Source organism: Myotis brandtii, unplaced genomic scaffold, assembly GCF_000412655.1.
Source record: "Myotis brandtii unplaced genomic scaffold, ASM41265v1 scaffold137, whole genome shotgun sequence".
Lineage (NCBI taxonomy): Eukaryota > Metazoa > Chordata > Mammalia > Chiroptera > Vespertilionidae > Myotis > Myotis brandtii.
In genome coordinates this window covers 5,141,461-5,169,296 of record NW_005354874.1, presented here as the reverse complement: position 1 = coordinate 5,169,296, position 27,836 = coordinate 5,141,461, and the positions used below count along the sequence as shown (strand labels likewise).

The window sequence follows — 27,836 nt, the reverse complement described above, 5'->3', positions numbered from 1 at the left end:
GAAATGTAAAACTTGTGCAACCGTGTTTTAATTAGATTTCATGCCTCTCTTAGTTTGGAGTCTCCTAGGAGCGGAGCCTGAGACAGGGACTTGAGGGCAAGTAGCTTATTTGGGAGGTGACCTCAGGGAGCACAGGTTGGGGAGTGAGGAAAGGCAGAAAGGGAAGACAGCTAACACAGAGTGCATTATTCAGCAAGATCCCACCATGGCAACTGGGACTAACCTGTGGGGTGGAGAACACACCTCACTTGTCCCAGCTGAGGGAAAGAGCTGGGGTGTTTATGCACCCACTCACCTTCCTGCCGGGGTCACCCTCTGGCCCATCCAGCCTGTAGGTTGGGGAGTGAGGAAAGGCAGAAAGGGAAGACAGCTAACACAGAGTGCATTATTCAGCAAGATCCCACCATGGCAACTGGGACTAACCTGTGGGGTGGAGAACACACCTCACTTGTCCCAGCTGAGGGAAAGAGCTGGGGTGTTTATGCACCCACTCACCTTCCTGCCAGGGTCACCCTCTGGCCAATCCAGCCTGCTCACTGGCTCAGAGCAGGTCTTTGGTATCAGGGATGATGCCACAAGGATTGCCCTGCCCTATAGGTAGACCATAAAACGTTATTTCTGGTGACAACTCTTATTTTGTGCAAGGCCCCTCATTTAAATTCTTTAAGGATGAGGTAAAAGTTTCCTGTGTGCCCACAGGGTCTTGATTGCCTTTAGCTCAAAATAATTCACATGCCAGAATGGCACATTTTGGGGAACCTTTTAGTGGTAAGAATACGTCTTTCTTTCAGGGTTTTGTGAGGGTTAAATGGCATAATCCAGAGACACCGACACATGTTGGTAAATACCAGAGTGTAGGAAATCTACACAAGGTCAGGTCAATGGCGTTGTCAGGCAGGGCAGATTCCCAGGCTCTGTGCCACTGTTGGATTCCAGGTGTGCTGAGGTGTCATTCTTTCATCCTTGGTGGCTGGGAGGGACATGCTGGGGGACTGGGACTGGGCCTCCAGACGGGAAGACTCTTGGGCCATTTACTGCTCCCAGTTAGCCCAGGTGCGATGCCCATGTCAGCACTTCCTGTGTGTGGCAGGGTGTGAAAGAGGTTGGGAAGCAGTGGGCTTGGAGAGGCAGCATCAGCTTCTGCTTTAAAATTAGGGACCTCTTCTAAAAGAGAGGGCATAATACTCAGATCGGATTAAATGTAATGCTGATTGTGTGATCAACTCTGTGGAATCGTAGAAGCTGCTCAACTTTTACTTATGTGTGCAATTTGCAGGTATGAGAATGAATGTGAATGTCAAGTGCTGCTAAAAGAAACGCTTCAGCGGCTTAACAAGGTGAGCTGAGCACATCCTTGGGTTTGAGTAGATTAATGACAGGACTGAACTAAATGGCTGCGATGAGTGTTACCCACACTCCTCTTTGTGGTATTTCAAGGTTCACCTATTTCTTTTGCTGTCACTTTACTTCTTGACTTCGTAATTTCAACTAAATCTTTGTGTGAACTCACACGCCCAAACACATACTCCTCTACCACAGGATACAGGATCTTGAGAGAGAACCTGGCAGGTGAAGGCTGGACCTTCAGGTTCTCTATCCATTAAGATCGTCAAGTGGGAAGAAGGAGGTGAAATGGAAGAGTATAATTCACATCCTGTTGGCTGGTCATATCAATGATTTTGGTTGACAAATCTTTGAATGTGTACACATATTAGATCAATAAGGTTTTGGCTATCAACTGAGTCTCAATGCCCATTTCCTTTTGTTTCGGTAAAGGGATTCATCCCTGGGTGTGGCCATGGAAAATGGGAGTTTAGGAGGAGGCTGGGAAGAGGAGGAGTGAGGAGGAATGTGGAGGGGAGAGGGCAGAGTCAGGAAATGAGGCAGTGGGAAGAGAGAGGATGGAGAGTTGTCAACATGCCCAGCCCCTCTCTCCAGGCCAGTCTGAGGACCAGGAAGGAAAGTGACCGAAAAATTTTTGGAATGTTTTTTTGACATCCAGAATCAAAGTAGGTGTTTTTTTGTTTTTTTGTTTTGTTTTTGTTTTTTTGTAAACCTAATTAACTAGAAATCTTAACGAACTTGAATGCTCATTCTTTAGCAGTTTTGTGTGTGTGTGTGTGTGTGTGTGTGTGTGTGTGTGTGTGTGTGTGTTAATTAGGCTGCTCAGAGGTTGGATTTGGTGCTTGGTATAGATACAGACAGCAGGATTTTTAATGACCTTCTATGAGGGGGTTGGCAAGGCTGATTTCTCAAGGATTCATCAGATTCTAGTTATTCTTCCAGTGCCTTTCTCAGAAGTGGCCCAGATCAGTGAGTGGCTCTGAAACGTCTGTGTGCATTGGCAGCACCTGGAGTTCATGTTAAAATGCAGATTCCTGGGCCCAGCACCGAGGCCTTCTCACCCAGTAGGTCTGGGATCTGCCAAATATTTAACATTTCTAGTTATTTCTCAGGTGGCGTGGTCCAGGGACCACACTTTGAGAACCACTGACCTAGATCTAAAGCACACACCATATCAGGGTTGGAATGCTTCCCAAAACTAGATTATTGACCCAGAGTCTCTGTTCGGAAACATCTCGACGTTTCTGCTGGGGGAGCTTTGGAAAGGGCAGCTGACAGAATCCAAAGCACAATAAAAACACAAGCGTCTACACATTTCTGAGTTCCGGTACAAACAAAAGAAAACACTTCCAAACAAATTCTCAACATGCCAGCAATTGCATATTCCAGTGGCACCTCCTCACCTTTGGGAGTTTTCTGGGGCAATTTATCAGGTGATTGTCTTCCAAGGGGGAGAACGTGCTTGTGAAGCACCTGATTAATCTCTCCTTTATGGACAAATGTTGGCTGGGCGTTTTAAAGGGCTGGCTGATGGGACCTAAGAGTGGTGGTTTTGGCATGATCCTAAGAGGGAGGTAGGGGAAGAATGACTGTTGAGGTTGGGGTGGGGCAGAGTTCTCAAACATCTTAATTTAGACCAAAAATTCATCCATAATTGATACACAATTACTGGAGCTGAAGAACTGGAAGTTGGGTTTCAAGGACTATGTGCTATTGCTAATAAAGGGACCAAACACTCAATTTTAGAAATAGGAGGAACCCTAGAAATTATTGATTCTCAAACTATTTATTTATTTATATTTTTATTGATTTCAGAGAGGAAGGGAGAGGGAGAGATAGAAACATTAATGATGAGAGAGAATCATTGACTGGCTGCCTCCTACATGCCCCCTACTGGGGATGGAGTCCCAAACCTGGGCATGTGCTCTGACTGGCAATTGAACCATGACCTCCTGGTTCATATGTCGACGCTCAACCACTAAGCCACGTTGGCCAGCAATTCTCAAACTTTTTAAAGCCACATCCTTTAAACAAAATATTCAAGAGAAGCCAATGTATGGAGCCAAAGCAGAGATCTCTTTTAAGGACATGATGGTGGGACAGGCACCCCATCCACCTAGCAGCCCTCCTCCCCCAGAGCCCTTTCAAGCAACTCCATGGAACCTGAGGGCTCTGCCAAATGCAGCTTGGAAACTAGTCTGCCCCACAGATGGGAAGGCTGAGGCCAGACTGATCCAGTGGGTCATGCAGCTAGTTAATGAAAGTTAATAGAAGACAAGGGGACTAGAATCTGTCTTGGGCTTCTCTCTGCTTCTCAAGAGTTGAGTGCTGAGTTCTCATTTCACCCTCTGAGACTGAGGAACTCACCTCTGAACTGTTGCTATGGGGGGTGGGCCAGCTGAGGGACTCATTCATTTTCTCCTGTCCCTCAGTGGCCCAGGGTCGCTCCTGGGGTGCTAACACCCACACTTCTGGACTGTGCCTCCAGTCCATAGAGATACAGGACACCATCAGTGTGCTCAGCATATCTGTGTGACCTTGGGGGTGGCCCAGGGTGCCAGGGCTGGCTGACTGGCAGACCCTGAGTGATGGATGAATACATTACTCTGACACACATTTCTGTGAAAGAGAGGCTAAGGGACTGTTTTGCTTTAGGAGCAAACAGCCCTGTTCACCTGCCTCCTTAGGCTTTTATTGTAACCACAGCTTGAACTAAAATTAACCTCAAGATACAATCTGCAGGGTAAGTATCCTTGAGAAAGCACCTGTATCTGTAGTGTCTTTCATACAAGGACGTTTTGAAGTCTAAACATAAAGATTCTAGTAAAACCCCCCGGGGGGTCAGACTTGTTTGAAAAAGTCAAGGCAGGGGCTGCCACCTTCAGCAAGGTCCCCTAGAGGCCTCCGACCTTTCAGAGATCCTCCTTACAGACTTTCCAACCAAGTCCCATGCCTCCCCACACCAGGGGAGATGGATGGGGCACCAATATCAAGTGTGAAGGGGCCATCTTTACCCAGAGACACTGGCTTTGTGTCTGTCTCCTGGGAGACAGATTCCCTGGTTGTCTTTGGGAGGTGGAGAATGAGCCATGGACCCAAAGACCCTACTCCTGCCTATACTTGCCACAGAAAGGCTCGGGTCTGTGGTCCTTCCTTCCTTCTGTCTTGTCACCCACTGTTGGTGTTCCTGATACAAAGCAAGGGATTTCAGAGTCTTCAGAGGAAAGAATTAGGGATGAGGAAATTAGTGTATAGAGAGACTAGGGGATTCACCTTGGAGCAGAAACCAGGAGGACTCACTGAGGAAGAATGAGATGCTCCACTGTGCCTAAGATTAATTCTGGTGAGCTGTGTCGTCCAGCCTGGGAGTCACTGGCTAGGCATGGCTGGGAGCAACTGAAATGCAGATGACTCAAATTGCAATGTGTTATTCAAATTTTCTAAACACTGTTAGCAAACTAGGAATAAATGAGATTTCTCTTAATTTCATAATAGATATTTATCCCAGATGCAGAGCAAACATCATAACCAATGCTGAAAAACTAAAATATTGTCTTTCAAATCAGGAACAAGACAAGCATAACTGCTCTATGTTTTTATCCAACATTATATTGATGTCATGAGTTATTCAAAATGTTAAGAAAAATAAATTAAATGTATAAGGATAGTTAAGGAAATAATAAAGTTATCATTGTTCAAAATCTAATTTTCTACATAGAAAATCTAAGAGAATATACACATAAGCAATCAGAGCTCATAAGCATTTTCGACAACAAACCTGCTGGATATAAAATAAAAATTGGAAATAAAATGGCATTTCTGTAAAAAAAAATTGCAATGTGTTATAAGTATAAAATATACACCAGGTTTCAAAGACCTAGCCTAAGGGGAAGCATGTAAACTATCATTAATAACTTTTAAAAATATTGGTTACATGATGAAATGACAATATCTGGAGTATATTTGGTGAAAGAAAATGTTAAAATTACTTTTACCCATTTATTTTTATTTTATTTAATAGGGCTACTAGAAAGACTTTAAAATCATGCCTGAGGCTTGCTGTATTGGAATAACTTAGTGTTTACTTGCATAAGTCTATGCAAAAAGGAATGCTTTAAGATACATTGCTAATGATTGCTAATTAACTGATCTGATCTTGTAGAACTCTTTAGTTCTTTAAGATAAACTAAAAGGTTGGTTTTTTGTAGATAAAATAGCTTCAGAAGTTTGAGTTGGTTGAGGGTTGGCCACTCCCCTACAATCTTGCGACATTTCAGACCAGATTCACACAAGGCATATATTTTCATTTCTTTTCTTTTCTTTTCTTTTCTTTTCTTTTCTTTTCTTTTCTTTTCTTTTTTCTTTTCTTTTTCTTTTCTTTTCTTTCCTTTCCTTTTCTTTTCTTTTATTTTCTTTTGTTTTCTTTCTTTTCTTTTCTTTTCTAAAAATATTTTTATTGATTTCAGAGAGGAAGGGAGAGGGAGAGAGGTAGAAACATCCAATGATGAGAGACAGTCATTGATCAGCTGCCTCCTGCATGGCTCCTACTGGGGATTGAGCTTGCAACCCAGCATGTGCCCTGACCAGGAATCAAACCACGACCTCCTGGTTCATAGATTGATGCTCAGCCACTGAGCCATGCTGGCCAGTCTATTTCTTTCTTTCTTTTTTTTAAGTTTATTTTTTATTGTTGACATATATTTCTTAGTAACATTTATTTTGCTGCAGACCCCCAAAAGTTCATACAACCTGTTTTCTAGGTTCCATGAAGTCCTGGCTCTCTGATGTTTTAGGAACTAAGGCAACACTTTGCATGAAAAATTCATTCAAGGCAGGTAATCCAACAGGGTCAGAATCCTGGTATCCTTATTGTCAGCACCAGACATTCTCATATCTTCCTTCTCCAGTGGTCTTTTACAGGAACAATTAAGGAACCAGGGGTCTTTCCTAAGAGAGCAGACCAGAGGCCTTCCCAGAACCTAAGCCCATTAGTGCAATGGTGGGAGTGTCTCAGAATATCTTATCCCCGTGGTCAGCAAACTGCGGCTCTCGAGCCACATGCGGCTCTTTGGCCCCTTGAGTGTGGCTCTTCCTAAGCCTTAGGAGTACCCTAATTAAGTTAATAACAATGTACCTACCTATATAGTTTAAGTTTAAAAAATTTGGCTCTCAAAAGAAATTTCAATTGTTGTACTGCTGATATTTGGCTCTGTTGACTAATGAGTTTGCCAACCACTGTCTTAACCAGTCCACATACCTGACTCTCTTAACCCTGTTCATGCAAGAGTGGAGAGTGTCTTAAATATTTTAGCCAAACCACACATCTTCCTTTATTAATGAGAGCCCATTGCTGACATGCATCATGCTTTTTTAACAAGTCATTAATAAGTCAGTAAAAATTCACTTAGCGAGGCCCCAGGTATTGGCAGGCGTGCATGGCCGAGATGTCTTGAGGAGTCCAGGTAATGTTCACCTGTAATGTTGCACTGGACAACTGAAGTGTTTAAGTCAATTCCAGTTGTCATGGCACTATCTCATTAAGAGCCCAAACAGCTCTTCAACCTAGTTGGTTCATTTAAACAAGATCAATGAGAGAAAAATCGGTGAATTCTCAAAAAGTTTGGTGAGAACATTCAACCTCCTGTCATAAATGTTATTTCCAACTTTAAAGGAATGAATGCCGCTCACCACAGCAGTCATTGTAAAATGCATGCTGCATTAGGGATATGTAGCCTCAGGGAGGTGAGCAACAGACCTTGGGAGAAATGGTTAAATTGAAGGTTTCAGTGTTAAGCGAAAACTATTTCTTAGTCTTAGAAACTTAACTCACTGATGATGAGATATAGGACAAATATAGGTGTAACTTAAATTTTAAGGTTGTTGGTTGGTAAATATACCCTAACATTGTCTTTGATCTGTCTGGATCAAGGTTTTTCAGCCCCGGCACTAATGCCATTTTGGACTAGATGATTGTTGTGTGGGGCTGTCCTGTGTATGTAGGATATTTAGCAGCATCCCTGGCCTCTACCCACTAGATGCCAGTAGTAACATCCCACCACCCAAGTGGCGACAATAAAATGTCTTCAGACATTGCCAAATGTCCCCTTGAGGGTGAAAATCACTCCCATTGAGAACTTGAATGTGTACACATATTAGCTATTCCAGACCAGGTCCAATGGGCTAACCCTGTGGTCGGCAAACTGCGGCTCGTGAGCCACACGCGGCTCTTTGGCCCCTTGAGTGTGGCTCTTCCTAAGCCTTAGGAGTATCCTAATTGAGTTAATAACAATGTACCTACCTATATAGTTTAAGTTTAAAAAATTTGGCTCTCAAAAGAAATATCAATCCTTGTACTATTTATATTTGGTTCTGTTGACTAATGAGTTTGCCGACCACTGGGCTAACTCAATGCCTTGCTAGAAATGCAGAATCGTAGACCCCTCCCAGACCCACAAACAACAATCTGCGTTGTAGTAAAACTCCAAGGGGTCTGTGGGTACACGCACCTGGCCAATTCCACACCCATCTCTGTGCCCCACAGAGTCGGATGTGTGATGCTCTCTCATTGCAGGAAGCTGATGAAGCCTTACTGCGCAATCTGCACCTTCAGATTGAGGCCCAGTTTCTGCAGGACGATATCAGTGCAGCAAAGGACAGGTACAAAAAGGTAACCACAGCCCTTCTGATGCTCTTCTCCCAGGAAGTCCAGGGCACTCGTGGCTGAAAAGTGAGACTGCTAGACTGGGTTACTTTTGTGTGCATTGCTCCAGAATCAAGTGGGAGATGGGTTGGTTGCTAGACAGTTCTTAGTGAGCCAGACATGTGTAGAGGAGGAGGCAAAAGTGTGTGTGTGTGTGTTGGTTGGGGTGTTGGGAACTAGTACATTACAGTTCACAGAGAGATTTTACATAGATATGTCTTGGATAAACTACAGCCTATAAATTGTTTCAGCTCAGAAAATGCAATATATATGTTTTAACTCTTCTTCTGAGCCAATTAATCGAGGCATTCAGGGGCCTCCTCTCATGTAATGCTCTTCTCTGCCCCCTAACCCACCAGCTTCTTAAAGGCCCGACTTTGGGGGGGCCTTGATGAACTGGAAAAATCAAATCCTGGAGCTGTGTGATCATGGACAAGTAGCCTAACCTCTCTGAGCTTTTTTATCTTTAAAATGCAAATGACAGCCCTAGTGGATTTGGTTCCGTGGATAGAGCATCGGCCTGAGGACTGAAGGGTCCCGGATTTGATTCTGGTCAAGGGCCCCTACCTCTGTTACAGGCTTGATTCCTGGACCTGGTCCAGGTGAGTGCGGGAGGCAACCAATTGGTGTATCTCTCTCATATCGATGTTTCTCTCCCTTCCACTCTAAAAGTCAGTGGAGACATATCCTTGGATGAGGAAAACAACAACGAAAAAACAAAACAAAAAAACATGACAGTAATGGACTCTCCTTCCTACAAGGCTGTGTGGTTTACTCCGTGTAGCTGACCTGTGGCCATGACCCTGTGGGCTGACCTCTGCAGTGAGCTCTGGCCTCCCTCTAACTGCCAATAGCGGCAGCCCTGCCTCCCTACTTTCTACCGGCAGCAAGAGCTGCTCTGCCTCGTGGGAAGTGTTGGGAAATGAATGCCCTGGAGCAGCCTTAGCCAGTGATGGATGTGAGTTGCTGGATATGTCCCCAGCTATCTCTTACCTGCTGTTCTGCACCGGCCTCCAGAGATCCCCACTGGGCCTCAGCTCCCAGTGCTCATAGTGGTAACTTACCTGGTAAAACACCCCTTTTTGGCTGCCTTGCCCTTCCTATCTCACCTCCTCACTCTACTACTTACATTTTCTGGCATCTTTGTCTGAGTAAACTATTTGCACTCAGACCGTTTTCTTTCTTTTTAAAAAATATATTTTTATTGATTTCAGAGAAAGGGAGTGGGAGAGATAGAATCTTCAATGATGAGAGAGAATCATTCATCGGCTGCCCCCTGCACACCCCACATTGGGGGATCGAGCGTGAAACCTGGGCATGTGCCCTGACCGGGAATCAAACCATAACCTCCTGGTTCATCGGTCAGTTCTCAACCACTGGGCCACGCTGGTGGGGCTGCACTCAGACCGTTTTCTTAGGATCTGTTGATGTCAGCTTGAGTTGCTATAAAAAAATACCACAGATCGGGTGTCTTATAAACAACAGAAATTTATTTCTCACAGTTCTGGAGGCTGGGACACCAAGATTAGGGGGCCAGCCTGGTAAGATTCTGGTGAGGGCCCTCTTCCTGTCTTCTCCCTGTGTGCTCACCTGGCCCTTCCCAGGAGCATGTGCTTGAAGAGAGAGAGAGAAAGAGAGAACCAGCTCTCAAGCCTCTTCTTATGAGGGCACCAATCCCACCCCAGGGCCCCACCCTTATGACCACATCTAAATCTAATTATTTCTCAAAGGCCCAACCTCCAGATACCATCTTACTGGGGGTGAGGACTTCCACATGTGAATTGGGAGGGACACAACATTCAATGTATAATAGTCTTCTTCTGGGGAAACCCAAACTGAGGCTCCATGATAATGCAGGTGAAGCACCTGGTGTAACCTGGACCTTGGCCAGTGCTCAGCAAGCATTAGATCCTCTTCCTGCCTCAGTGTGTACCTGCTTCATCACAAAGGCAGTCCTGCTGCTGTGCACTGAAGGGATGTTCCCTCCCGTTGGCTTCCTCCAACTTTCCATCAGGCCCAGCCTGGTTCCTCCTCTTCTCCTGCCCTCCTGACTCTGCTGTACTTTTCTGGAATCCTGGGAGCAGTACCTGGGGGCAGTTTCTAAGCAGCTCAAAACATTCTTCAAGGCAATTTACAATAATTCTATATAATAAAAGCCTAATATGCTAAGTGTCTGGTTGTCTGGTTGGCTGTTCAACTAATCAAAGTGTAACATGCTAATGATATGCTAAGGCCGCTCAACCGCTCACTATGATGTGCACTGACCACCAGGGGGCATATGCTCTGACCAGTAGGTTAGCATGCTGCTGGGGTCCAGTTGATCGGGACTGAGTGAGACGGGCCAGACATGCCCTGGAGCCCTCCCACGGTCCCTCCCTGGCTGGCAAACCTCCCACATCTCTTCCCTCCCTGGCCCCAATTGTGCACTGGTGGGGTCCCTCTGCCTGGCCTGCACACCCTCGCAATCTGGGACCCCTTGGGGATGTTGGAGAGCCGGTTTCGGCCCCACGGTGGAACGACCGGTTGCTATGACACGCACTGACTACTAGGGGTGGACGCTCAATGCAGGAGCTGCCCCTTGGTGGTCAGTGCGCTCCCACAGAGGGAGCACTGCTCAGCCAGAAGCTGGGCTAATGGCTGGAGAGTGCAGTGGCAGTGGCAGTGGCAGGAGTCTCTACTGCCTCCGTGGCAGCACTAAGGATGTCCAACTGATGGCTTAGGCCCGCTTCATCAGTCAGACATCCCCTAGGGCTCCTGGACTGTGAGAGGGTGCAGGCTGGGCGGAGGGGAACCCCCACCCCCAGTGCACAAATTTTGTGCACCAGGCCTCTAGTAATAATAATGATAATAATAATAATGGTGAACGCTCACACTATGACACTTCTGTGCATTATCTCATTGGATCCCAACAACAGCCTCTTAAGATAGTGTCTTAGGTCAGGCTCCCTGTCAGCAGAGCCTAAGGTGGTGATTTTAAAAAAAATATATATTTATTGATTTTTTACAGAGAGGAAGGGAGAGGGATAGAGAGTTAGAAACATCGATGAGAGAGAAACATCGATCAGCTGCCTCTTGCATACCCCTGACGAGGGCCACAATGGGTTCTTAAACTGGACTGGAGGGCCGGAACAAAAGCATGGATGGAGTGTTTGTGTGAACTAATATAAATTCAAAGTAAACATCATTACATAAAAGGGTACGGTCTTTTTTTTTTTTTAGTTTTATTCATTTCAAACGGCCGGATCCGGCCCGCGGGCCGTAGTTTGCCCACGGCTGACCTAGGAGAAAGGGAGGGAGGAAGCGGAGCATAGGGGTGGGAACTGGGCTGGCCCCGGTTCAGCTGGAGCCTCAGTCTGATCCCACCTCTGGGTTGGGGGCTCTGGGTCATGAGTCTCACCCCACTAGGCTGTTCCCACCTGAGGTAAGAGGGCTGGTTTTTTCTACTCCTGTGCCATCTAGTCACTGGCCTGGGTTGGGTGGGACTGGATTGGGAGGAGTTGAGCTCCTTCCTGGACAAGATAACCATTGCCTGGAGGGGGCACAGCTGTGAGACGTGTCATCAGTCCTCACGCACGGAGCTGGGCACAGTGCTCTTCAGCTTGTGATCCCACTTTTATAGAAGAGCCTGAGTTTTAGGAGCTATTAATAGCTTGCCCGCGGCCACACGCAGCTAGCAAGTGATTTTGTCTGGGACCCACGACCAAATTCTGTCCTTTGAAGCAGTGCCCAGCTCTGGGGTCAGAAAGGGCCCTTTGTACGCTCTGGGGCTTGGTCCTCCTCTGCTTCCCCCCTTAGCCCTGTCTGCAGGGCCCTGTGAAGACAGCAGCAAAGCATGCACATAGCTGATGGGGAATGAAGCAAACCGAGCCTGTTATCCATTGGCCCGTTGATCCTGTGAAGATTGGAGATGTAAAGATCGTGGCCTGTGCTCTTTGTGACAGTGGACTATGAGGAAGCCTTCATCCCGGGGTCACCTGGTCCCGGAGGGGGCCCTGTGAAGACAGCAGCAAAGCATGCACGTAGCTGATGGGGAATGAAGCAAACCGAGCCTGTTATCCATCGGCCCGTTGATCCTGTGAAGATTGGAGATGTGAAGATCGTGGCATGTGCTCTTTGTGACAGAGGACTATGAGGAAGCCTTCATCCCCGGGGTCACCTGGTCCCGGAGGAAGAAACTCGGGCAGCTCAGGTTTTAATGAGAATGTTGTCTTTCCTCTGACAGAATCTTCTGGAAATTCAGACCTACACCAGCCTCCTGCAGCAGATCATCCAAACCACTCCTCAAGCAGCCGCCATTACAGATGGGACGAGGGAGGTAAGAGCTGGGGCCCAGGCTGCAGGAAAGCGCATCTGGAGGTCCTTGTTACAGCACCTTGGGCCTAGTTCACACCCCCCCGGAAAGGGGAAAGGTGTCAGGCGGACAGACTGCGCGGAGCTGCTGCGGTGGGTTAGCTCCTCCCCACTCGGCTTTGTGTTCACATGTGAAGTTTACTCTTGTTCTCCTTCTCAGTCTGTGAACGCTGCTCTTTAGACATCTGAGGATATAAATTGTTTCCCTGACCGTTTTCTTAGGAGTTTTCTCTTGAAAATCATGGGCTGTTCTTCCTTGTATAGTTTATAGAAACTGGCAGACTGTTTCCAATGCCCTGCAGCCTTTCTGCATCCTCACCGGCAGTGTTTGGGAGTTTGTGTTGCTTTGGATCTTGGCTGCACTGGGCATGTCAGGTGTTTATTTGCTTTTGTTTGTTGCTCTTCGAATAGGAATGTTGTGCATCTCACTGTGGTTCTACCTGCCTCACCTAAGGACTAATGATGGTGAACATCTTTTCACGTCCTTATTTGCCATCTGTACATTTTCTTTGTTGGAATATCTACTCAAATCTTTTGCTCATTTTTAGATTGGGTTTTCTTATTCCTCATATGAATTTGACAATAAAATTTGAATACAGAGAGATTCAGGTAATTAGTGACTATATTTTCAAGATCCGGCTCTGCAAGTTAGTGGCTTAAAAACGATTAGGCAAGGATAGAAATGAATGAAGATGACTCTTAAAAAATGGGGATTTGGATGTAAAACATTATTCCCAATAATATTCCACATTCCTTCTCCACTTAACTCTCTAGCTGCCTCCTGCACACCCCACACTGGAGGATCGAGCTTGAAATCTGGGCATGTGCCCTGACTGGGAATCAAACCGTAACCTTCTGGTTCATAGGTCAATGCTCAACCACTGAGCCACACCGGCTTTTAAAATCATATCTTCTTTTCCCTGTAACAGAATTCTTCTGAGTTGTAAGATTATAGAGACTGTCTGGACTTACTCTGAGAGCATCAATGATCATTAGTGGATCATTAGCATCGCCAGGAACTTGTTAGAAATGCAGAATTTGCATAAAAATCTCCATTTTAGCAAGATCTCCAGGGATCCATGTGCATGTTAAAGATGGAGAAACACAGATACCACATTCTTTACTAATCTTAGCTTAAAAGCTCTACAGATGAGTTAAATGGTCACTTTCAGGTTTGTTTCATTGATTCTTGTTAATGTCTTAAAAAACATGTCTGCCACATTTGCTCAAATAAGGGTGTAATTAGCGGTTCTTATAATTACAGGAACACAGGTCAACTGGTTAACATGCCAGTAAGCATCATATCAGTGCCCTCTCACCAGAGGCCACTGGGTTCACACCTGTAGTCACATAAAGCTGAGTTCATTTTTCACTGCAGGAAGGGAGGGTGTACACGGTGGGGACTTGCAGGGTATCTGTGGGGGAGGGTCAGGTAGGCAGGGCCCTGCTCTGGGCTGGGTGCTCTCATAAGGGGCTGGTCCTATGGCTGAGTATCTTGATCATTTCTCTCAAGGGGGCAGAGAAATAGAGTGTGGCTAAAGCTGTACCTGGCAATTCAGCAGCATCACTTGTGTTATCAGGGAGAGTGGATGGTTGGCCATTTCTGTGGTTGCACAGAGGTCTTTTGGTCTGAGCTCAGGCACAGTTTCAGAGGGTCTTGTTTCTGTCTGGTTCCCCCCTGGTCCCAGAGTGACATCTTTAGATATTGGGAGTGGCATTGTTTATAAGTTTACTAGAGGCCCAATGCACAAATTCGTGCACCAGTGGGGTCCCTTGGCCTGGCCTGCAGGATTGGGCCGAACCTGGCTCTCCCACATCCCCCGAGGGGTCCCAGATTTTGAGAGGGCACAGGCTCTCCGACATCCACTGAGGGACCCCACTGGTGCACGATTGGGGCCGGGGAGGGATGCGGGAGGTTGGCCAGCCAGGGAGAGACTGCGGGAGGGCTCCAGGGCATGTCCAACCTGTCTCACTCAGTCCCAATCGGCCGGACCCCAGCAGCAAGCTAACCTACTGATTGGAGCGTCTGCCCCCTGGTGGTCAGTGCACGGCTTAGCGAGCAGTTGAGTGGCCTTAGCACAGTGGTTCTCAACCTTCCTAATGCTGCGACCCTTTAATACAGTTCCTCATGTTGTGGTGACCCCCAATTTCATTGTTACAAATTGAACATAATTAAAGCATAGTGATTAATCACAAAAACAATATGTAATTATATATGTGTTTTCCGATGGTCTTAGGCGACCCCTGTGAAAGGGTCGTTCGAACCCCAAAGGGGTCGCGACCCACAGGTTGAGAACCGCTTCCTTAGCATATCATTAGAATATTACACTTTGATTGGTTGAATGGGTGACTGGACACAGCATATTAGGCTTTTTTTATATAGGATGGTAGGGAGCATCACAGCCCGGCAGTTAGTGCCAGCTACTAGTGACAGCTGCAGGGCTGTCTTCCTTCCTCTTTAATAAGTATCCAAGGGCCAACTATGTGAGTGGCACCCTGTAGGCAGGTGTGGGGAGGGATGTGAGATGAGGAAGGTGGAGCCAGACAAGCGAGCAGGGTGCTGGAGGGAGGCAGTCTCTCCATTCCGAGGCTGCAGGTCTAGAGTTCGCAGTGTGGTATATGTCCTCCATTTCTGGTACACATGGGCATGTGGCCCCTTCTGCTCCCAGCCACCCTCTTGTCTGCATCTTTGAGGTGGAGAGGTGGGGACTGAGACACAGAGAAACAAAGATGACAGAGACAAACAAACTGAGAGCCACTGAGAGCATGCATTCCTTCATGCATCCAGAAACAGAACTGCACACCGGGAGAAGGTTCTTGTGCAGTTACATCTCAAGTCCTGCCTTCCCCGTGGGGTCAGGCCACAGGGCCACACTCTCACTTCCTCCCTTTAAGCATGTCTATCTTGCTCTAGCTGTCTCTCTGCCTGTGTGGTTGCTCCAGCCACTTTGCAGGGTGTTGGAGAGCAGGGGGCTGCCTTAAGCCTGTGGCCTTGAACATGGGTGCTCTGGGAAAATGCTTGTTTCTGATTTTGCCTGGCTGTGAGGCCACATGCCCTGCGTCAGAAGGCACTGCTCTTGACCAGCCAGGCTCTCGTGAAGTGATTTGGACGCTTCCCAATACACAGTGGAGAGGCGTGTTGGAAACGGGTGCCTGTTCTGCAGAGAGTGGAGAGGTTGCGAGATCTCCAGGACGTTCCGTGGAGCACTGATAGGTGGTGCAGCTGCCTCACCATGTCCCTGGCTTCCCTTGTGCCCTTGACCTCTGCTTTGTGAAGCAGCCATGTCTTAGCAGAGTTGATGGCTCAGGGGTCCTACTGACCCGGCTGGCTGCACAGACACAGAGAGTAGAACCCAATGAGAAACTGCCTTCCAAGTTTTCCTTTAGACAGAAGGGAAGAGGCCTTGTCCAGAATCTCTTATCCAGTTTGTGGCACAACTGGCTCTAAAGTACAGGTCTCCCGACACTGTCTCTGCACTTTACTTGCCCTCACAGCATTAATGGCTCAGATGTTGGAGACAGACTGGATGACTCAAACAACAGGCATGTATTTTTCACAGTCCTGGAGGCTTCAAGTCCAAGATCATGGGGCTGGCAGGTTTGGTTCCTGGTGCAAACTCACTTTCTGGCTTGCATATGTCACCCTCCTGCGTGCCCTCACATTGTCTTTTTAGGATGCAGCACAAAGAGAGGACAAGCTCTGGTGTCTTTTCTTATAAGGACACTAATTCCATCCTGGGGACCCCACCCTCATAACCTCACTTAAATAATGACCTCCCAAAGGTCCCACCTCCAGATGCCATCCCATGGCGGGTTAGGGCTTCAGCATATGGATTTGTAAGAGGGGGGACAAACATGCAGAACATAACGGGGTCCCATGCCTTCCTTGTCCCTTTCCTTTTTGGATTCCTTGGTACACCAAGCGTGTGTGAGTGCTGAGTCTGGCCTTCTTTGCAGGAGAAACTCCTGATGGAACGAGAGGCCACAGCCCTTCAGAGTCAGCTGGAGGAGGGCCGGGAGGTCCTGTCTCTCCTGCAGGCGCAGAGAGCCGAGCTGCAGGCCCAGGTAGGCCCTGGGTCCTCTTGTCTACTGCTTCCTGTGGGGCATTCAGCCACCTGTGTGAACCAGGGTTAACAACACGTTTATTCAGTGTCAGGTGCATGCAGAGGAGTGCACACGTATCCAGTTCAGTGATTCTAACAAACTCAACATGCCTATGTGCCCGGGGTTGCCTAGTTTAAACTTAAATTGTTTTTAAAAATAAGAAGAAATGGACACATGTTGGGATTTTTATTCTACACTTCCTCAAATGTGTGCTTCCTGTTTCTCTCCTCATGACTGCAAATTGCTCCTTTGGATTACAAACGTGGGAAAGAGTATTTGCCCTGCTTAGAATTTCTTAGTGGAAAACTCTCAATTCCACCCCCACTTTTGGGGGCTACATCTTATTTTGAAAACTAAACTCAACAGAAAAGCTCCATCCTGTTTCCATGGTACACGCTTTGGTAACTTGGTAGTGTTTGGCTTCCTCTGAGGCCCTGAGAGGGTAGACGGCAGGTGTGTGTGTGTGTATTTTGTGTGTGTGTATGTGTTCATATGTGTAATATGTACATGTATATATGTATATATAGAAGTGTGTGTATCCTATATAATAAAAGCCCATGGACCCTCCCTCAGAAAAATGTTAAATATATATACATACAATAAAGTACATATAATGAAGAAGAAACCAATGATATTGAAACAATTATCAAAATATTACCAAAGCATATCCTATATAATAATATGTGTGTTTATATTATATATACTAGTCTCCCTTAACTGTGGTTTCACTTTCCATGATTTCAGTTATCTACGGTCAACTGTGGTCTGAAAATATTAAATGGAAAATTCCAGAAATCAACAACCCATTAATTTTAAATTGAGTGCGTTTCTGAGTAATATGATGAAATCCTGTGCTGTCCCTCTCCCTCCCACCCAGGGTGTGAATCATTCCTTTGTCCAGCGTTTCCACACTATATAAGTTTTCTGCCTGTTAGTCATCTAGTAGTCATCTGGGGTTATCAGATCCACTGTTGTGGTATCACAGTGTTCAAGTAACCATTCTTTTACTTAATAATGGCCCCAAAGCACAAGAGTAGTGATGCTGGCAATTCGTATATGCCAAAGAGAAGCTGTAAAGTGCTTCCTTTAACTGGAAAAAGATGAAAGTTCGGTACTATCTTCGGTTTCAGGCATCCACTAGGGGTCCTGGGTCATATCCCCCTCGGATCAGGGGGCGACTGCTGTAACAAACTATAGCAGTAAGTCTGATGAAACACAAGTTGTGTTAGTTTTCTCTTTCTGCCACAATGAATTACCACAGAAGCAGGGGCTCAAACAGCACTCCTTTATCTCACAGTCCTGGAGGTCAGAAGTCTGGGCAGGCTGGTTCTGGGTCTCACAGGCTGAAATAAAGATGTTGGCCTGCCTGGGTACCCTCATCTGGAAGCTCCGGGGGAGAATTGCTCCCAGTGTCAATCAAGGTGTTGGCAGAATTCAATTCTGTGTGCCTGTGGGCCCGAGGACCCTGTTTCTTTGCTGGCTGTTGGCTAGAAGTTGTTCTAGAGCAGTGATGGCGAACCTATGACACGCGTGTCAGAGGTGACACGCGAACTCATTTTTTTGGTTGATTTTCTTTGTTAAATGGCATTTAAATATATAAAATAAATATCAAAAATATAAGTCTTTGTTTTACTATGGTTGCAAATATAAAAAAATTTCTATATGTGACACGGCACCAGAGTTAAGTTAGGGTTTTTCAAAATGCTGACACGCAGAGCTCAAAAGGTTCACCATCACTGTTCTAGAGGCCACCCGCATTCCTTGGTTGTGGCCCCCTCCATGTTCAAAGCCAGCCATGGTGCTGCGAATCTTTCTTGTGCATCTTATTCTGACGTCTGCTTTTAAGGTCTCACGTGATTAGAAATAACTAGAATAATCTTTGTATTTTTTAAGGTCAACTGATTAAGAACCTTAATTATAGCTGCAGAGTCCCTGTCAACATGTAACGAACACATTCATGAGTGTAACACCAAGGGGCAAAGGCCACGGGGACTGGAGTTTTGCTTAGTTAGCTTGTATTAAAATACAGATGTGGCTGGGCCTACCCAAGAGTTTCTGACTCAGTAGGTATGGCCCAAGAATTTGCATTTCTAGGTTCCCAGGTGCTGCTGCCAGTCTAGGAACCACGCTGGGGTAAGGTGGGTACCAGGTTGTGTCAGAATGTTCTACATTTGGTCCACCTGAGTCCCTGGCTCGGGTCCTTCACAGCCTTATTCAGGAGGTGTTGATGGTTGGCTTTTTGCTGATTTTAAAAGGTTTTAGTGGCTGTACAAAGTAGTAGCTAAACTGAGGCCAGCTATGACTGTGGGACTTGGTGGGGGATAGAGGAGGAAGAGCCCCTTGTGGCTTGAGGGCTCCAGCTGGGCAGGGCTGTGGCAGCTGGTTCTGCCCGTGCTTAGGACATCTGATGCTTCCAGAACCCTCCATAGCAGGGGCCTACAGGGAAGGTCTCTGAACCAGCAGCATCAGCAGCACCTGGGAACTTGACAGACCTGCACACTCATGAACCCATCCTGGACCTACCGAATCAGCAAGCTTTGTTCCAACAGGCCCTCCAGGTGTTTCCACAGGCTCAAGTTCCAGGATACTAATCCACAGGATGAGAGACACAGCACCCATCCCTTTGGGGGTGGCACTTCTTATAGGAGGTTGCCTAAATTGCATTGACTGAGAATTTCTGTGACAGGAAAGTGAAAAAATGTATTGGAAAGTGTAAAGCTACCAACAATTATGATATTCTCATTGAAGTCACTTAGCACCACCTGGTGGTAGGTTTGGGTAAGACTGTGTAGTCAGTGAAAGACTTGATTTCTTGTTTCCTTTAAAAAAAAAAAATCTTTACCAAGGATATGATTTTATTGATTTTTAGAGAAAGGAAGGGAGAGAAAGAAAGAGAGATAGAGGAAGGAAGAGAGAGAAACATCTGTCAGTTGCACCCTGTACGCGCCCCTGACCAGGAATTGAACCCACAACCTTTTGGTGCATGGGATGATGCTCCACCCAACTGAGCCACCCGGCCAAGGCCATTTCCTTTTTAAAAAAGACCCCTTGGATCCAAAGGAGTCTGGGGGCCTAAGAGGACTGAAGCAGGAGGTCACCCTTCAGATGGGGTTCACTGTGAGGCATTGTCCTGGGTCCCTATCTATCCCTGCTGTGCAAAGGCAAGCCCACAGCTGTGCTTGAACACTTACTCTTTCATTCAACCTTTACTGCCAAGCTCAGGAAGTTCAAGTTGCCGCATGGCACACACCTTCCGCCTGCCTCTCTCCACTGTCCACTTGGCTGCTTTCCTCCAAGAAGCCCTGGACTGGCTGTGGGCTGCTGTCTCTTCTCCTGTGGTCCTGTGGCTCCTGGCACCTGCCCCTTTGCTCATCACTTCTCTTTCTGGGAGTCCCTTTTCTCTTCAGGACCTGTCCCACTATCCCCTGGAAGTCTTCTCTGTCACCCTTTAGCACCAGAGGGCCTCTCTGTGTGCTCCGTGGTGCCCGGGGCATGTCTTTGTGACCAGGCTGCCTTCCCCACGGAACTGTGGGCTCCTAGACAGAGGGTCTGTGTCTAGTTCTCCGACAGCCAGGCTGGTGCTGGACAGCGCCCTACGCCTGTGCTGAGGTAGCTCACCCAGAGACATCGCGTGAGCCTCTTGGAGCTGGTGAAGGTGGGCCTCTTATTATTTTTCCTGAACACCCCTCCTTTGATGAATAGTTTAAATGATTGAGCTGTAAGGGCCACATAGATGTGGATATAAGTCCAGTTTTATAAACCTGGTCAGCATTTCACTGGACTTTGGAATCTTGGTTTCTCAGGCAGAACCACATGGAGCATCAGTGCCAGTCATAGGTTGCGACTCATCCACGGAGCCTCCTGCCCTGGGCAGGTAGGTGGTCCTCCCACAGACTCTACCACAGGACAGCCACCAACCACCCACCAACTCATGAGATATAAGAAAGATCATGCTTGCCCTGGAGGTCCAAAGAATACAGATGACATTTTCCTAGTGAGAACACACTTGGGGGGGGTGGTTGCTGATGGGGCTCACACCGAGTCCCCTGTGTCTTGTGTCTTCTGTAAGAGTAGGCTGATACTTGCCTGTCCATCTGTGGAAATGGGGAGTTTTCCCTGGGCCTGGGAGTGTGTGTGTGTGTGCGCGTGCGCGTGCGCGTACGCATGAGTGTGCACAGTTTGTCTACAGTTGGGAGGAGGCTGAGGCAGCAGGGTCCTTAGTTCCTGAAAGTGTCTCAGCCTGCACAGGTGGGTCTGAATCCTGCTGTGGTATCTGTGGGCAAGTCACTGCCTGTGTGCCTCAGTTTCCTCATCTGTAAAGTGGGAATAACAACAGCCTAAGGTTGTGAGGCTGATGAGTTGATCCACATTAGAACTCACCAACACAGTCATTACTGTCTCACTCCAGGGTGGGGAACCCCTACCCAAAGGGGGCGATAGGTCTCTTCATACACAGTCTTTTCTTTTACTCTTTGTTCTGAACTCTTCAAACAGATAAAAGTGAGAGGACAGTCTCAGGACCCCAGGTCTCCATCCTTCCTCCCATGCCCCCTGGTGGAATTCTGAAGCAGTCCCAACACCATGTCATCTTACCCAGCAATATCTCAACATACATGTCCAGCAGGTGGAGGTTATTTTTATAGAATGCAAGACCATTAACCCACCTTTAAAATTAATAACAATCCTATAATATCACTAAGTGTCCAGTGAGGGATCACGTTTCCAAGGGTCTCATAATTTTTTAAACTGAGGTGATCTTTACATATAGTGTCACCATCTTCAGTGCACAGTACGCCTGTTTGACATGTGTATGCAATAACCCACCCACAATCAAGATTTAGGACAGTTCCCTCACCCAAAATTCCCTCAGCTGTGGTCAACCCCTTCCCCACCTCCTGCTTGCCGCTGGCAACCACTGAATCTGTTTCTGGTTTTGTAAATGGCTCTTTGTACAATGTCAGAAGCTCTAAAAGTGAATATAAGGCCACTTTTTCTATTTTCCCACCTTAATTTTGACTTCCCTTGAATTAATATGTAAATAGTATTTCCCTGAAGTTATTTTATGTAGACACGAATGTGCACACACATGCAAACACACGTGCACACATGCACACACATTTTGGCTACCAAAACATATAATCAGGGGAAAGTTAAAGCACCATAGTGACTAAATAAGAACAACGGCACACTCTCCCCCCTGAATTATTTCAGTAAAATTGGCATCTTATCTGTTTAGTATCTGTTCTTTTTACTTATTTTTTGGCTATCAGATTTATGCCAATGCATTAAAGTATGAAGATTATCCTTTATTTGAGTTGTACATTTTATTCCATGGACAGCAGTCTTCTTATTTCCTGAGGTTGTCATCTTCAGACTGCCTTTGGGGGGGCTACGTAGAGGGCTGACTTCAGTGGGTGCTGTGCAGGTGTGAGGAGAGGGAGCTCAGTTTTCACATTCCTCTTGGGCTTAAGGATTCCAAAATGATTCCATCGCTGATGAGAAATAAACAAAACTTGACATGCTGAGTCCAGATTTTCCCTGTCAAGTCTGGGTCTTAAGGGAGAGGATGGGATGGGTTTCCTTACAACTGTGTCTTTGCCCACAGACAGCGACCCTGGAACAAGCTATTAAGGACGCCCATGAGTGTTACGATGACGAGATTCAGCTTTATAATGAACAGATTGAAACCCTGCGGAAGGAGATTGAAGAGACTGAGAGGAGCCTGGAGAAGTCTTCCTATGACTGCCGGCAGCTGGTGGTCGCCCAGCAAACCCTGAAGAACGAGCTGCACCGCTATCATCGGATCATTGAGAACGAAGGCAGCAGGTGTGGTCACAGAGGGACAGTGAGGGAGTGCCTGTCTCTCCATGCTGCTCACTCACTCATTCCACAGATCCTTGTTGAGTGCATTCTGTGTGCCAGCTCTAGGCAGTGGGCAGGTGGCAGGGAGTGAAACACAAAATTCCATGATCTCATGGGCCTTGAATCCTAGTGGTGGTGGCAGATGATGAATGACTGTGTAACAGAGGGAGTATGACCTCTGACAAGTGCTGTGGAGAAGATTATAGCAGGGAAGAGGGGAATGGAGATGAGGCTGATGGTGGGAATGCTTCAAATTTTGAGTTGGGCAGTCAGAAAAGGCCTCATGGAGAAGGCTACTATTTGCTCCACGGGCCTCTGGGGACATAACTGTCTTAGCAGATGGAATGATCAGGAGTATTTAAGGAGATGCTGCAGGTGAGGTTCCTAGCACAGTGCCTGGTACCACAAGTACTTCGAGTGATTGGTGTTATTACTGCTACTGCCAGCATGATTTGTACCACCTGGTTGGGTCTTAAGGTGGCCATCAATATGCTAGCTGGTCTTGTTTGTAATGGAGCTGTGACTTGAGCGCCACTCACTTCAAGCTGGGAAATAAATCTCAGTCTCTGTCTCTATCTCATCTACATCTACACCTTTACCTGACCTAAATCTACATCTTCTGTTCTACATCATCTATGTCCACACTTAAACCTACATCTACATTTACATCTGTATCTACACCATCTACATGTATGTGCACATCTACGCCTACATCTACATTACCTACATCATCTACATCTCTACCTATATCATCTATATCTATGCCTACACTTAAACTTACATGTGCACAATCTACATACAGTATATATCATCTATACTTTTACCTACATTTATTTTATCTACAACTACACACTACATTATCTACATCTGTATTATCTGTATCATCTATATCGTCTACAATCACACCATCTAAGTCTATACTTATACCTACACCTACATCTACATTTACTGGTATATCATCTATATCCATACCTATATTTATATTATATACATTATATACATCTATACTTACACTTACAACTACATCAATATCATCTCTACCCACTCCTAACTTACCCCTACATCTGTGTTATCTGTATCTTTATCTATAGCTACATCTACATCTATGGCTGTATGGATATTCATATCAAATTTTATCATCGGAAAGCAGATTGGAGACCACTGCTTCATATAAGGATTCTGATTCTCTATTTAGTTGTGATTCTTTGATTCATTCTTGCTGCTATTTGAGGTTTAGATTGAATTAAAATAGAAGCGCCCAGAAGTATCCCACAAAGAGCAGTTCTTTCTTTTCTCTGAGTGCTCTGTCTTAGCAGCAATTACTTAGGTGTTTAACAGGGAAAGTAAGATTTTTTCCCTCTCGTTACGGTCAATGTATCATGCATAATTCCAAATTATATTTATGTCACAGTGAACATTTTATGCACACATTTATGAAAATAAGTCTTAATATACTAATTTCAAATTGATAGAAATGTTATAAGCATTGAACAAGCAACTCCTGAATGCTTTTTACACGGATTCACCAGTTGGTTATGTTTTGTCTCAACTGCTTTTTTCCTCTCTCTCTCTCTCTCTCTCTCTCTCTCTCTCTCTCTCTCTATATATATATATATATATATATATATGGCATATTATTTTAAAAATAACAAATTGGAGATATTAAACCCTGGTAACCCTAAATACTTCAGCCTGGGATGGGCATTGTTTTATTAAAAAACAAAACAACAACTGCCCAGCTGACATGGCTCAGTGATTGAGCATCGACTTATGAACCAGGACAGCATGGTTCGATTCCCGGACAGGGCATGTGCTCGGATTGTGGGCTCGATCCCCAGTGTGGGGCATGCAGGAGGCAGCCAATCAACGATTCTCTCTCGTCATCGGTGTTTCTATCTCTCCCTCTTTCTTCCTCTCTCAAATCAATAAAAATATATTAACAAAAAACTCCCCAAACAACAACAAAAAACCCCTGTTCAACATAGTAGTGGCATTGTGAGATTATAAGCAATTTCCACTTTACAATGTTTCTGTGTTTCACGGTTTGTGACTTGAGCTCAAAGCAATGATTATTTCCTTTACATTCTCATCCAGTGTGCAAATGTTTATGTGGTTCGTGAGAAGTTTGATCTAGGGAATGCTTTTGTTATTTTTGCTCATAATTAGTGGGTCACTTTTACCCCCTGACCATCTGTGTGGCTTGATGAATTGGAGATGGTGACTACCTCTTTCTGGTCTTTCTGCCAGGCTGAGCTCCACCCTCTTTGAAGTGCCTGTCACTCTATTCCCCATGGGCCGTGGAGCCTCTCTCAGCCCTCGACCCAGCGGGAAAGGTAATGCTCCCCAACCCTGACTTCTGCTGTCTTCTGCCCTCAAAAAAATGGAAAAAATTAAGTGGCTTTATTGTTGAACTTAACATTCACACTTCCTTCTAATCTATCAGGAAATTAAACTCTTTTAGGGGAGGTCTCCTTCTCTCCCTCTCTGATGAACTCCCACAGGTGCTAAGGGACTGAGCCAGAAAGGTCACAGGAGAAAAATCAGACTGGGGGATAGACCACTTTGGAGACATATTTAATGGGGGGATACAATTCAATATTCTGAGTATTGAATCGCACCCTTCCCACCCTAATTAAATGAACTATTCTATACAAAAGTGTCTGGAGTAGAGAACATGCTCAATTATTGCTCATTTTTTCTTCTCTTCACAACTGAGAAGAAGTAGATTGGTTGGCAAGCATGGCTTCTGCCTTCAACATTCGGTCCTTTGGGGAAGGTTTCTTACGCCTGTGAGAGGTCACCTCTCAGCTAACCCTCCCCCGTCCTGGACGAGCAAATAGAGTTTTGGGAGAAGAGAAGATGGTAACGTCACATCCCCTTCAAACTCCCGTGTCTCGGACAGCTTAGAGGGGTTTGTGGAAATGGGGTTCTGGGGTCAGAACACTGTTGGAAGGGGCAGCAGGTCCCAATCACCAAACACCCAGGGCCAGCCCCAGGGCTGTGGCCCATGCACGAGGGACCCTGTACTGCGCTTATGCTCTGCTATCAGTGTCTTGACATTGTTTTTCTGTTTGTTCTTTTTTTTTTTTTTTTCTCACCCAAGGATATTTTTTCATTGATTTTTTAGGGACAGTAGAAGGGAGGGGAAGAGACACAGAGAGAAACATTGATGTGAGAGAGACACATCGATTGGTTGCTTCCCACCTACAACTGAGGTATGTGCCCTTGACCAGAATCAAACAGGGACCCTTCCTTCCTCTGGCTGACGCTCTATCCATTGAGCCAAACCAGCTAGGGCTCTACGTTCTTAATCATTTCGCACAGGGGGAACTGCCCTTTTCTTTTGCACTGGGCTCTGAAACTGGGTGCTTGTAACTGGTTCTGCAAGCACCCCCTTCTTGCATATCTGCTCCCCACTGGTTCCTTTGACATGCCCCTCTCTGCCTCCCCTCCTTCCTTATGGCTCCATGGCCTTTCCTGGCACTCCGCTCTTACACCGTGGGTCATGCTAGATGCCCTTGCTTAGCCCTCTGGTTAACAGAGGGAGGGGATGCAAAAGTCCTTTGGGATGAAAAGGTTAAAAAAATCACCATGTGAGTGAAGCAGAAAAGCCTCACGGATGAGGCAGGGTTATATTTTGTGTGTTTTCTTAAAGTTTTAGTTTTTCCTTTTAGCTAGTCTGAAGAAATAAATATGGCCTCGGGAACAGGGGATTCCTTTGAGTTCTGAGTTTAATTAGCATCGCTTCCCCTCACCCAGCAGGAAGGGGATGCTGATCAAAGGGTGGTCATGTTTACTTAGCTTGGGATGCACGTGCAACAAGGGAGCAACCTTGTGGAGTCATACGATTCCCATGCCTGAAGCCACTCTGCCCATGTCAGAGGCCCAAGCAGCGCTGCCCACTCTCCTTTGGGGAAGTCCAAGGTGGGAATGACTTTGTGGAATGGATTTCCTTCATCTAGTCTATGGATCCAAGTAGCTGCTATGAGCTCAGCAGGTGGGACAGGAGGTGTTGCTCCTATCAAGTGTTATTGCAATAGAATTGTGCATCTCAGTAAGTTGTACCCAGTGGGATGGGAACTGTGAGAGTCAGAATAGCAGTGTCTTCCCTCTGCAAGCCCAGAGGGGTCAAGTGACTTGTATAAAGTTGCACCATTGGAGGGTCCTTAACATGGGCCATGGATGCTGCAGATCTAGACCTCTTTCCCCGTTGATTTGCCCCATAAATAGTAAACCCACCCCAGCGCTAGGCATTGGTCTCTAAAACAGATAGCATAATTTTCAATGAATGCATTTTCTTCCTCTTTCATTGACAGTTATATTTGATTTGTTGCCCATTTACTTTTTAATTTTATTTTTAAGATTTTGCCAGAGCTGTGCAGGATATAACAACAGCAAAACCAAGACAAAAAGGCCTCCCTAAGACCATTCCAAGGAAAAAGGAGATTATAGCTAAAGACAGAGGAGATGAAAATTTGGAAGACACACCGCTGAAAGGCCTGGAAGACACAAAGCTGGTGCAGGTGGTAGTTAAAGAAGGGGAATCTAAGCTTGAGTCGGGGGGTGAGGAAGCTAGTCCCCCAACCCTAGAAGGAGGTCCAGAGGACATGCCAGATGGAGGGCAGATAAGCAAAGCCTTTGGAAAACTCTGCAAGATGGTCAAGGAGAAAGTGAGAAGCCCCGAGGAGCCTGAGCCCCCAGTTGACCTCTACCCCAAAGGGCGGTACGTGCTGGTCTCCGGGGATGCCAGTTACGTGGACCCTGAGTTCTGTTCTGTGTCTATCCCAGCCAGGGGTGGAGTGGTTGTTTCCACTGAGGACGGCTCTCTGCATCGGGATCGTGCTATGGAGCCCTCTCCTGAGCAGCCCCCACCCCCTCGGGAGAATGGACAGGGATATCCGCAGGGGAGGGAAGGTGTATACCCACCCAGCCAGCATACTGCAGGCAAGGAGGATGAGGGAGATACCGAAGAACTGAAAGGTCCGGGGGAGAGGCAGGATGGCCAGAAGGAGGATGAAGGGCCCAAGAGGCCCTGTCTCGTGGTCACACCTGGTCCACAGGGTCCGGCTGCACCCCCGCCCCAAAGGCCTGGGGCCAGTCAGGGTGGGTCTGAGGGGCAGGGGAAGAGGAGTGGCAGCCTGAAGGCGAGGAGCTCTCCCGGGACCATGGCTTATGAGAGGGTGGAAGTGATGGAATCCACGGAGAAGTTTTCAACTGAGAGCATTCAGACATATGAAGAAACCGCTGTTATTGTGGAGACCGTGATTGGAAAGACAAAGGCAAACAAGAAGAAACTGGGAGACAAGGGCTCTCACAACCTCTAGGCTCTGGAGGAATGCCCCGGGGCCACTGTAGGGTTGTGCTTTGATGGGTAGAACAAATGATAAAGAGTAGGGGTTCCTGTTTGGATTAGACTTTAGTTGGCCTGTCTGGCATTGCCAAGGAAGCCTAATTAAAAAGGTTTGTTTTGCTTGCA

The 27,836-nt window shown here is 46.4% G+C and overlaps 1 protein-coding gene across 1 annotated transcript; it reads left to right on the top strand.

Moving 5' to 3' along the window:
- Positions 1 to 669: 669 nt before the first annotated feature.
- On the top strand, positions 670 to 27,836 carry BFSP1 (beaded filament structural protein 1, filensin). Its single transcript, XM_014535076.1, has 8 exons — positions 670 to 674; positions 1,277 to 1,337; positions 7,916 to 8,011; positions 12,267 to 12,359; positions 16,352 to 16,459; positions 22,104 to 22,324; positions 24,608 to 24,693; positions 26,723 to 27,836. Exons 1-8 carry the CDS (start codon positions 670 to 672, stop codon positions 27,682 to 27,684), a joined length of 1,632 nt encoding a protein of 543 aa, XP_014390562.1. The 3' UTR covers positions 27,685 to 27,836.

Excerpts from the sequence above, each read along its gene's own strand:
- BFSP1 (XM_014535076.1), top strand. Across the intron at positions 12,360-16,351 it reads TTACAGATGGGACGAGGGAG|GAGAAACTCCTGATGGAACG; the intron begins GTAAGAGCTGGG and ends CCTTCTTTGCAG. Across the intron at positions 22,325-24,607 it reads ATTGAGAACGAAGGCAGCAG|GCTGAGCTCCACCCTCTTTG; the intron begins GTGTGGTCACAG and ends TCTTTCTGCCAG.